The sequence below is a fragment of the Durio zibethinus genome, chromosome 10, assembly GCF_047325235.1.
Source record: "Durio zibethinus cultivar Kanyao isolate XHJ-2024 chromosome 10, ASM4732523v1, whole genome shotgun sequence".
In the NCBI taxonomy this organism is placed as follows: domain Eukaryota; kingdom Viridiplantae; phylum Streptophyta; class Magnoliopsida; order Malvales; family Malvaceae; genus Durio; species Durio zibethinus.
In genome coordinates this window covers 28,991,197-29,003,238 of record NC_143171.1, presented here as the reverse complement: position 1 = coordinate 29,003,238, position 12,042 = coordinate 28,991,197, and the positions used below count along the sequence as shown (strand labels likewise).

Genomic DNA, 12,042 nt, shown 5'->3' with positions numbered 1-12,042 from the left:
ACTCTAAAACATCCATCCAAAAAATGGTACCAGTTGACTTCATGTTATCCAAAAACCTAAAAAATCTTGTCAGATAATTATTTATTGAAAATTATCCTTAAATTACTCTAATATGTTGGTAATAATTTTAGAATATTTTCTCATCTTAGAAGCATTTAAAGAGATTATTTGTCACGTTTAGAGAGGTTCCGTTGTTTGATTCATTTCATTTTAAAATAAAAAACTTTATTCATGAGAAATGAAATTTTAGAGTCTTGATATTAAAAATCTTTTTCTAAATTCTCCAATATGTTGATAAAATTTAAAAGTAATTTCTCACTTAAGAATTTGCATAAAAATTGCTATTTGAACATTTTTAGTAATTCCATAATTGGATATTCAAAAATTAATTTTCACAACCCATATATATAATTATTCATTTTTTGAAATATCTTTTAATATTTTGGTAAAATTTTCTATCTAAAAATATGCTCTAATATGTTGGTAAAATTTTTCTGTCTAAAAATTTCACTTAATATGTTGGTAAGATTTCATGAAAAATTATTTTAATATTTTTATTTGAAGACACATTTTTATTTAAAATAATAAATAAAATAAGTAAATAAAATATGTAAATAAAATATGTGAATAAATAAAAAAAAAAACCCAAAAAAATTCTTGTCTTTCCAACTAACTAAAAAAACCCTAATCAACTAACTCAAAATAACGTAAACCTTTCCAACACACAAAGCCGAAAGCAAAAACAATTCTTGCCAAAAGATTTTTGCCTACTTGCTTGTATATTTCCTGGTTGTTTCTTATTTATTGTGTTTGAAAGCTGTTGATTTGTAGATGGTGTTTACTTTTTATGTAATTGTGGCTGTATCTTGTGTGTTTTAGGAGTGCAAAAAAAATAAAAAAAAATCAAAAACTAATTCAAAATTATAGTATTCGGTTTGATTCAAATCATTTTTTATTCAATTTAGATTAAATTCAAATATTAAATGTATATATTAAGTTAGGATCAAATTTCAAATTAGAAAGTGAAAAACCAAACCAAACCAAACGGAATTATATATTTTTATTAGTTTTATATTTTTTTAAATTTTTATAAAGTAAAAATAATAATTTTGTATAAAATCTATTTAAATATATTAAAATTTATATTAAAATAATATATAAAAAACAAAAATTTAAAAATCAATAAATTGAATCGAATTGAACTGATAAAATTTATTTCTGTTTGGATCGGATTATATGACGGTTTGAATTGAATTTTAAAAATTCATAATATTATGCAATTTGCCAAAAAAAAAAAAGAACCAATATAACTTTTAGTGTGTTGTGGTTATTTGCTAGCCTCTGAGTTTGCTAGCAGTTCTTGATCTTGCTGCATTTATTTGGGATTTTTGTGTTTGAATTACGATTGATTCATTGTCCATGTATTCCTGGCAATTCGGAGGTACAGGTGCTCGAAGAATGAGTTCATGCTGGGTGAATTATTGATCAATTGTTGCTGGAAATAGTATTATCTGAAAATTTTGGATCCCAATATGACTCTCAAATCGGGCACCTTCCACTTTGTATTGTTGATGTTATTTTTATAATCGATGAACTCCGATTGTGATATGAAACCAGTTAAAACCCGATTAAACTTAAAAAATTTTGCACTTACTTCTTAAAATCAACTCCAGAACTCTATCTTCAAAAGAATACCACTCTAATCCAAAGATTTCATGAATTATCTTACTTATCCAAATTTTTTTTTTCTTTTTGAAAATAAATAGCCATTTAACAAGAATATTAAAAAGTGAAAAATATAACCAAAAAAAAAGGAAAAAATGGACCTTCTTAACTAAAGCCAAGTTTGATGTAATAATTAAAGTCCATATCCAAATTGACTATCTAAAGCCAATTAGAACCTTAAAGTCTAAAATATTATGGATCGATATCTCGATACTAACTTGAGACTTGAAAATATTCTAAATGATTCCGATCAATATAGGGCGCTAACAAATTGGAGTCACACTTAACTATATAATATAAGCCTAATAAAATGCACAAAAGATATGAATTGATATCGAGGATATTTTGAAAATTTTTTAATTTTATAAAAATTTAAATATAATTTTTAATTTTTTATAAGTTTATATTTTCTTATTCACTTTAATTTGATTGATCAAGCTTTGGTTTTCTAAATAAATTTAAAAATTTTGAAAAACTTTTATAAATTTAAAACATTTTTACTAATTAAATACAAAACAAAAAACACTAAATTGTCTTGTTTATTTTTTCCAGCATGAAATTTTCCAAGTGTGTGTGTGTGTGTGTATATATATATATATGAAATATTTTCTATGTCAACATGACATAATAAAGATGATTCTATTTTTCATCCCTATGTAATTAAAATTGCATAAATATGGATCTCAATTATTATAGTGATAAATTTGACATTTTTTCATTATTTATCATATTAATTTATTCACATTTTAAATATACCATAATAGGGTTTCTTTACAGTAAAAAATAAGGGTATATATGATGACCCCTAATTGCATTAATAATTTTTTGTTATGAATTTTACAGATGAAATTTAAATAATTTCTCTATATTAAAGGTGTTAAACTACAACTTCAGCTATTTTTCTATAAAAACTTAAGTTATTAATGCAAATCAATCTTTTCATAAGATCAGCTCACATGCCCAAATCTTCTAGCAAAATTCATCTCAACTTAAAGGGTGACAAATTAATCATGAGGTATCGTTAGGTTACTTTATTGCATTTAAAAGTTTTGGATTATTAGATTATTATTTTCATTTTGGATTGTGAGGGGTTAGATTTTGGAATGGACTTGTAAAGGTCAGATAAATTTTTACAAACGTTTCTTATTCACAAAATACTGATCACTTGATTATTTTAATTAAAAAAAATACGTTTTCCATGCAATTTGCTTTTAAAATATAAATCCCAACCTCCACTAATTTGTTTTGTAGCCTTTAAAATTGTTAACATCACCATTGTCGAGGACTTATTGGAGTGTCTCCAAAAAAGTAATACTAAAATTCAAGTGAAGCCTGCGCTTACTTTTCAATTTGTTGAATGATCATTAAAAATTATTAATCAACATATCTGTGTCGGCGAAATTCAAAAACCACTTTCATACTATACTTTTATAGATAAGTTTTTCTTCCCTTAGATTATTGGATATGATTTTATGGATAGAGAAATAAAAATCAAACTTCCTTTCCACCTGCTAGCTCAACTGTTTTCAAAATCTTCTCTGCTCTCAGTTTTCTTCTAATTTCTTGCAAGAACACAAAACAAACATGTCTTTGCTTGGAGCACTGTCCGCTATACGAGAAGTTGCTATTTCTAAGTTTTTTGACTTTCTCCTAGATAAATTGGTGTCTTTTGAGTTTTTGCAATTTGTCAGTGAACAGCATATTCAAGAAGAGCTCGAGAAGTTAAAGAAAGAATTGCTGGAGATTCGTGCACTGCTTGATGATGCCGAGGAGAGGCAGTTAAAAGATCAATCTGTGGAATTTTGGTTGTCGGACCTCCTAAACTTGGCATATGATGTGGATGACATTGTAGACGAGCTTGAAACCGAAACTTCAAGGCGCAATTTGATGTTGGAATGTCGTGGTAGCTCAAGTAAGAAACCCAAACTCATTTCTGACTCATTCAATGTTGTTATGTTTAACAGGGGCATGGCGTCAAAGATAAAAGATATCTCTGCCAAATTGAAAAATTTAGAGCCTCAAAAAAATCAGTTACAACTGAGAATGATTGACTGCTCGAAATCCAACAGAATGAAAGAAAGGCAGCAACCTACTTCTCTGCAGATTGAAACTCATGTATATGGCAGAGACAAAGACAAGGAAGCAATACTTGAATTGGTCTTCAAGAGTGATGATGAAGGAAATTTTGTGATTCCCATCGTTGGCATGGGAGGGATCGATAAGACAACCTTAGCCCAGCTTGTTTACAATGATGCTACTATTCAAAATCATTTTGATATCAAAGCATGGGTTTGTGTTTCTGATGATTTTGATGTCACTAGAATAACAAAAGCAATTTTTCAATCAGTAACTTCTGAGCCATGCAATGACGATGATTTGAATTCACTTCAAGAAAAATTAAAGAAGAAGTTGTCAGAGAAAATTTTTTTGATTGTTTTGGATGATGTTTGGAATGAGAATTATCATAATTGGACCATTTTACAATCTCCATTTCCATCAAGGACTCCAGGAAGCAAAATTATCGTGACAACAAGAAGTTTTGCTGTTTCATCTACAGTGGGTGCTTCTCTTGCTCATTCTTTACGAGTTTTGTCAGAAGATGATTGTTTGTCTGCGTTTGCTCAACATGCATTGGGAGCCATAGATTCTGGAGGACATCCAAATCTAAAAGAAGTTGCTGAGAAAATAGTGAGGAAGTGCGATGGCTTGCCTTTGGCTGCCAAAACCCTTGAAGGCTTGCTGCGTACTAATGTTGACCATGATGTTTGGAAAGATATATTAGAGAGTGAGTTATGGAAGCTATCAGACCATCGGTGTGGTATAATTCCAGCTCTCCAATTGAGTTATCATCATCTTCCTCCACATTTAAAACGGTGCTTTGCATATTGCTCCATTCTTCCTAAGGGCTATGAATTTCAAGAGAGAGAAATAATCTTGTTATGGAAGGCAGAAGGCTTTTTACAAGAAGCAAGGGATAAACATAGCATTGAAGCTCTAGGCCACAAGTATTTTGGAGATCTAGTATCAAGGTCTCTTTTGCAAATATCAAATAAAGATAGATCTCGATTTGTTATGCATGACCTTATCAGTGATTTGGCTCAATCAGTTGCTGGAGAAATATGCTTCAGAATAGAGGGTGATCGGCAAATCTCAAAGGACACTCGCCACTTATCTTACATTGGTGGCAAGTATGATGGCATCAAAAAATTTAAGGGTATTAGTGAAGCACAACATTTACGTACCTTTTTGCCATTTAGGCTGTCAAATGATAAAATTGGCTATGTAACCAATAATGTTTTATCACAGTTGTTGCCAAATTTGAGATGCCTCAGGGTGCTTTCTTTGGGAGGGTATCAAATCGTTAAGTTGCCAATTTTTATTGGAGATTTAAAACACTTGCGATACTTAGATTTCTCTTACACTCTTATTAAAAGCTTGCCCGAGTCAATAAGTACTCTTTATAATTTAGAAACCCTTTTATTAAGGGAGTGTCAGAAACTTGAGAAGCTACCATCAGAGATGGAAAACCTAGTCAACCTATGTTTTCTTGATATCACCGGTGCATATAGATTAGAAGGCATTTTTAGTAATTTTGGCACAATAGCTGATCTTCAAACACTGTCCAATTTTGCTTTGTATGAAGGCAATGGATGTCAAATAAGGGAGTTAGAGGATTTATCAAATCTCAAGGGTCAACTTTGTATTTCAGGGTTAGAGAATGTTGTTGAAACTCAAGATGCTTGGAAGGTTAAGTTAGATGATAAGCCAGGATTGGATAAGTTAGAATTGAAGTGGAGCCGATGCTTTGAGAATAGTAGAAAAGAAATTGAGAAAAAAGTGTTGGATTTGCTTCAACCTCCCAAAAAGCTTAAGGAGCTTGTCCTCGGGTACTATTGTGGTGTGAGGTTGGCGGAATGGATAGCAAATTCTTCAATCAACAATTTACTATCTTTATACCTTGAAAATTGTCCAAATTGCACATCATTGCCATCAATCGGGCAATTGCCATTGCTAGAAAAATTACGCGTCAAGGGATTGCACAATGTAACTAGTGTGGGAGTTGAGTTCCTTGGAGAAAAAACGCCTGATGCATTTCGTTCATTGGACAGTTTAGAATTTGAAGACATGCCTAAATGGGAGAACTGGAACTTTTGTGAAGTTGACGAGGAAGCCAGAAAATTCCCAAGACTTCGTTTACTCCTTATTCAAAATTGCCCGAAGCTGTTTGGAAGTATATCAGAAAATCTCCCTTGCCTGGAGAAACTTGTGATTTTTAACTGTGAAAAATTGGTGATTTCAATTCAAAGCCTTCCAATGCTTTCAGAATTAAAAATTCATAGGTGCCACCAGGTAGTGTATAAAGGTTTTGCAGATGATAGATCATTAAGAAGTGTTTATTTTTCAAAGATTCCCAAGTTTACTTGTGCAGCAGAATGGTTAATGTTCGGTTCAACAAAAGTGGAATCACTTGAGATTGATGATTGCGAGGAGTTGTGCTCTTTGCGAGAGAACAATTGGGGATTGCTAACTCAGTCGATGTCCCTTGTCTATTTGACAATTCGAAACTGGCCGCAACTTGTCTCCATAGGGGCAGAAGAGGAAAAAGAAGAATTGATGCAATTAAAGATCCCTGGTAGCATAGAGCAAATGAGAATAGAGAACTGTGAAAGGCTAGAAAAGCTATCAACACGCTTGCACTACATCACATCGCTTAGGGTGCTAGAGCTTTTGTCTTGTCCAAAGCTGATTTCCCTTTCAAAGAGCAATTTGCCTTTGCATTTGAAAAGGCTAGTGATTAACAAATGTGAAAATTTGCAGCGTTTATTGTTGGACGAGGGAGAGAATGTCAATTCTATAAGTGCATGTCTTCTTGAGCGGTTGGATGTTCGCAATTGTCCATGCCTTGTATCTTTATCATCAAGGGGGGAGTTACCAACGAGGCTTAAACAACTGAGAATAAGGTGTTGTGCAAAGCTGGAGTCCATAGCACAAGAAATTCAAGATAGCTCTTCTCTTGAATATATTCAGATCGTTGAGTGTAGTAATATTAAGTATTTACCTCAAGGATTGAACAAACTCAGCCATCTCCGGATCATACATGTAAGTGATTGTTCAAATTTGGTTTCCTTTCCGAAAAGTGGTTTGATCACCCCAAACCTGAAAGTGCTTAGCCTCGGATTTTGTCAAAAACTCCAATCCCTGCCTGACGGTATGCACAACCTCAACTGTCTAGAAGAATTAAAAATAACAAATTGCTCAAGTTTGACATGCTTCCCAGAAGAGGGCATTGCTACTAATCTCCGAGAACTTGTCATCGAAGGACCCAATATCTGTAAGCCACTAATTAAATGGGGATTGCATAGACTCGCTTCTCTTGAAATTCTCTCCATACAAAATGGGTGTCCAGATGCAGAGTCCTTTCCACAAGAGGAGATAGGAATGATGCTGCCCTGCTCTCTCACCAGACTCGATATCTTCAATTTCCCAAAACTACAAATCCTATCCTCCAAGGGCTTTCAGTACCTCCCGTCTCTGGAGTACTTGTCCATCGGACATTGCCCAAACCTCAAGTCTCTTCCAGAAAAGAACATGCTTTCTTATCTTTTGCGGCTGGATATTTGGAATTGTCCACGGCTAAATGAACGGTTCGAAAAGAAAGGACCAGAGTGGTCCAAGATAGCCCATATACCTTGTGTGCAAATTGATGACAGATACATCTATGATTCCAGCTAATTCTGTTTCAAAGGATAATGGTTCAGACAATAATTCTTCAGAGCAGCAAAGTTGAAAAGAAATGACAGGTATTGATTATAACCCTTTTTACAATTAAAATGATTATTCCATCTTCAACTTTATACACTAAAGAGAAAGGAAAACGCTTCCAATTTATTTTATTGATCATCAAGTATATAATCTTTTTTTGAGGATCGTGATCCTCTGGTTTTTTTACATTAATTAAAAAAATTGAGATTTTTTTACTTATTTTTGCAGGATAAGATACTAACCACGACCTTATCAACAAAATGCTTGTTATCTGCTGAGAGTAAAGATTGAAATATCAGAACGGGAGTTCATATTGGTTTTCTTGGTGCTGGCCGTTATATGGAGCAGAGGTTTGTGAATTCTCTTTGGTATTTTGGATTAGTAAAGGGATTTTTTTCGATAATAAAAAGTGAATTTTTTCCCTTTTTTTCTGATAAGATTGTCGTAAAACATGAACCCAGGAACTTAAAGAAGAATAAAAATCGTAAGTGGTAGTGGAGGACAGATATATTTCGTACTAGAGAACTATCCAGATGCGTTGAGCTTATGCTTTAAGGTGATGCTTCCCTGCCAGTTTCTCAATGTCTAAGAAATGACGCAAATACTGCACCAGCAGTAACATTGAACCTAGGCATCAGTGAGTGACTTCATTGTTGCAATGATTAAAAGAAACGCCTATTCTTTTGCTCTTCCTTTCCACTAAACCATCTTACCCGGTTGAGTTTTTCTTTGTAGTCAATCCATGCCATTGTTTAAAGCTGTCAATAAAAATGGGTACTTTGTTGGAGACATGATATTTGCAGGTTACAAGCAGATTAAACCACTTAGAAGGTAGACTAGTAACCAACTACTGATATCCTCCTTTATGCTTTTATGCAGCATGGAGATGCCAATAATTATGATTTGCACCTGAAATTCACATATTGAAAATATTATTTAAAGTAATCTTGATGTTTTGAAATTGATTTTGTAGGCAGCATGCAAGGTTTACAAACTACAATTTGTGTACACAGCGATTGTAATTGCAGGCTAACTCAAGTTAGAGATCAGGTATAGTTCAAATCTAAACAATATTTTGTTCCATCTGATTTGAACATGAGTAAATCAAAGCTCCAAATCATTAATTCTACCTCTGGAGATACAGGAATATTAAATGCTCCTTTATCCTAAAAGAATGAGAAAAAATTCTCTTTTGGATCTCTACGTGGATTTGGCTTTCTAGCCTATAAAAGGACGTCTAAAAAGATTTATGAAGAGGTTAGTTCTCTCTCAAGACTTTTACATGTTATCTATGTTTACATAATTGAAAAAGAAATACATGTTAAGTTTTAAATAGACGGAAGTTAATTTGATTAATGATGTTGCTGGCAGTTCAGGTTGCAGAAGCTTTCGTTCTACAAAAGCAAACTCATTTGTGGAATGTGGTTAAGAAAGAAATTTTGGCTCAAAAGGTAGAACGATATTGACCCAAATTCTAACACATGGAGCGGAGTGATGGATGTAAATGATGGGTTCTTGAAGAAAATCACCCTTGGCCAAGGCCCAGAAAAAAGGGAGTGGTGAGGGAAACACGATTTTATATTTCACTTGCAAGTGAGATAATGGCAGTTTTAGCCCTGACAACATCGCTTGCTGATACGAGAGAGCGGCTTGGCAAAATGGTAATTGGAAACAACTGGGCTGGTGATCCTTCAACTGTTGACGATCTTGGTGTTGCAGCAGGTGCTTTAACAGTGCTCATGGAAGATGCCATTAACCCTACTCTAATGTAGACCCTTGAGGGAACCCATTCTTGTTCATGCGGGTTCATTCGCAAATATTGCTCATGGTAAATCTTCGATCGTGGCTGATAAGATTGCATTGAAGCTGATGGGACCAGGTGGGTTTTGTGGTCACTGAAGCAGGTTTTGGTGCTGATATTGGAACAGAAAAATAAGTTCATGAATATCAAGTGCCGATACAGTGGTCTAATACAACAGTTTGCTGTTATCCTAGCAAAAATAAGGGCCTTGAAAATGCATGGTGGTGGCCCTGAAGTTGTTGCTGGGAAGCCTCTTCACCATGTCTACTTAAATGAGAATGTTTCTCTGGTTGAAACTGGTTGCGTGAATTTGGCAAGGCATATTGCAAACAAAAAAAAAAAAGGCATATGGTTGTCGCTGTGAACAAATTCTCAACTGATACTGAAGCAGAAATGAAAATGTAGCTAGAAATGCTGCACGCTGCATTGGCTGCTGGAGCATTTGATGCTATAATCTCTACTCACCATGCTCATGGTGGAAAAGGAAAAGGAGCGGTTAGTGTCTTTTTCCTACCAATCCGTTTCCATAAAAATCATTATGATGCACTCCAAAAGTGAATTCTTTAGAATTAGCCTCTTTGTTTTCACCCACATGCATGGCATCTCTTGTGTTATTTATGTAGCTGGGTCCATCTAGTTGAACAAAAGGGCCTGCGAGAATGTGTCAATGTGACACAGCCATTGAAGTTCCTATATACTTTGGGTATTAGTGTTAAAGAGAAATAGAGGCAATAGCAAGGTCATATTGTGCCAGTGGTTTGGAATACACCAACAGGTAAACTCCCCATTTTTCATTAAATAATCAATCAAGGAGCTTCCTGTGATGTTAAAGAAGACAAGATTGTTGTCACTATCAGTACTTTTCTAACTAACAAAACCATCCAGGAGTTTTCTTGTCGTCACGAGTCTTTTCTTTTTTTGTTTGTCAACTCAGGCTGAGACAAAGAAAAAGTTGTACAGCAGACAAAGGTTTTCTGATCCACCAATCTACATGGGAAAAACCCAGGACTCATTTTCACACGATGCCTCGGATAAGGGAGCTCCAAGTGGATTTACTTTACCAATAAGGGATGCGAGAGCCTGCATAGGAGATGGGTTTATTTATCCTTTAGTTGGTACAATGAGCATAATGCCAGCAGGGCTACCCAACATGGCCTTGCTTCTGTGAAATTAAGCTGGACACTGCCATTGGAAAGGTTATTGGACTTTCATGAAGCTTTAATTGAAACCTCTCTAGCAGATGTGATTCTCTAAGATGCTTGCCGAGCACTTCTCAAGTGCGCGCATGCAGCAACTGAGCAAGAAAAGTGAATCTTATCCAAGTTTGAATGATTGTGCCACTGATGGTGTGTCTTTGCTATCACCATAAACAAATCTTTCAACGTAAGGAGTTCAGTTCCGATTAAGACAGAGAAGTTGATATTAGCCCATCAAGCTGCACATGGCTATGGTGAATGGTAGTGGCAGCAGAGAAATCAGTGTCGCATTGTCATCCTAGCTACCTAGCTCATTCTTTTGATCTGTTACAATATCCTCGTTTGCTGATTGTAGCAAATTCTTCACACATGCATGTCTAAACTTCATTTGCTTTTGTCGACCAAAAGCTTCTTCAACTTGAACTGAAATTTATTTAAAAGATAACATGTATTTAAGTCAATCAAAGCTTAGTATGATACATTTCTCTTTCAATTATTTAAATATAGATAACATGTAGAAGTCTTGGAGAAATAACTAACCTCTTCATAAACCTTTTCAGTCCTTTTATAAGCCAGAAAGCTAAATCCACAGAGAGATGCAAGAGAGAAATTTAGCTGATCCTTTTAGGAGTAAGGAGCATTCAATATTCATGTATTTCCATAAGCAGGATTAACTTTGATTTACTCATGTTCAAATCAGATGGAACAAAATATTGTTTAGATTTGAACCATACCTGATCTTTAACTTGAGTTAACCTGCCACTGTAATCGCTGCGTTCACAGATTGTAATTTGTAAACCTTGCACGCTGCCCACAAAATCAATTTCAAAACATCAAGATTACTTCATATTCTTTTTTCAAGATTTCAGATGCAAATCATAATTTTCGGCATCTCCATGCGAGAAAAAATAATAAAGCAAGGTATCAATATTTGGTTACCTGGCTATATTCCAAGTGGTATAATACGCTTATAACCTGGATATATTATGTCTCCAAGCAAAGCACCCATTTTTATTTACATCTTTAAACAATGGCACGGATTGACTACAAAGAAAAACTCAAGCAGAGGTAAGATGGTTTAGTGGAAAAGAAGAGCAACGGCTTGGGTGTTGCATTTAATCATTGCAATAATGGTGTTACTCACTGATGCCTAGGTTCAATGTCACTGCTGGTACAGTACTTACATCATTTCTCAGACATTGAGGCACAGGCAGGGAAGCATCTTCACAAAGCATGAGCTCAACGCATCGGTACAGTTCTTCCGGTAAGAATGATATGAGTGCTGCACTGCAACTTACTATTTTTATTTTTCTTTTAAGTTCCTGGTTCAAGTTTTATGACAAACTTATCAGAAAAAAACGTAAAAAAAAAAACGAAGGTTTCACTTCATTTCTATGGGTTAAACAATATGCAACAAGAAAAAAATACTCTTTCTTTGAGAAATAAACAAATGATACGAAAAAATATAAGAGAATTTAAAATACCTATCAATTGCAGCAATTAATGATAAAGTTTTTTTAATTTAACATGCAAATAAGAAGATTTGGGAATAAAAGC

At 34.0% G+C, this 12,042-nt stretch overlaps 1 protein-coding gene and 1 pseudogene across 2 annotated transcripts; both read left to right on the top strand.

Moving 5' to 3' along the window:
- Positions 1-3,211: 3,211 nt before the first annotated feature.
- LOC149516662 (putative disease resistance RPP13-like protein 1) lies at positions 3,212-9,040 on the top strand. Of its 2 annotated transcripts, none has more exons than XM_089767218.1 (7): positions 3,212-7,526; positions 7,717-7,838; positions 7,950-8,125; positions 8,224-8,319; positions 8,462-8,538; positions 8,633-8,745; positions 8,865-9,040. In XM_089767218.1, exon 1 carries the CDS (start codon positions 3,310-3,312, stop codon positions 7,456-7,458), a length of 4,149 nt encoding a protein of 1,382 aa, XP_089623344.1. In that variant the 5' UTR covers positions 3,212-3,309; the 3' UTR covers positions 7,459-7,526; positions 7,717-7,838; positions 7,950-8,125; positions 8,224-8,319; positions 8,462-8,538; positions 8,633-8,745; positions 8,865-9,040. The 2 variants fall into 2 exon arrangements, with proteins under 2 accessions (XP_089623344.1, XP_089623343.1); XM_089767217.1 differs by having other exon boundaries at positions 8,860-9,040.
- On the top strand, positions 8,259-9,847 carry LOC149516661 (formate--tetrahydrofolate ligase pseudogene; annotated as a pseudogene).
- Positions 9,848-12,042: the final 2,195 nt, after the last annotated feature.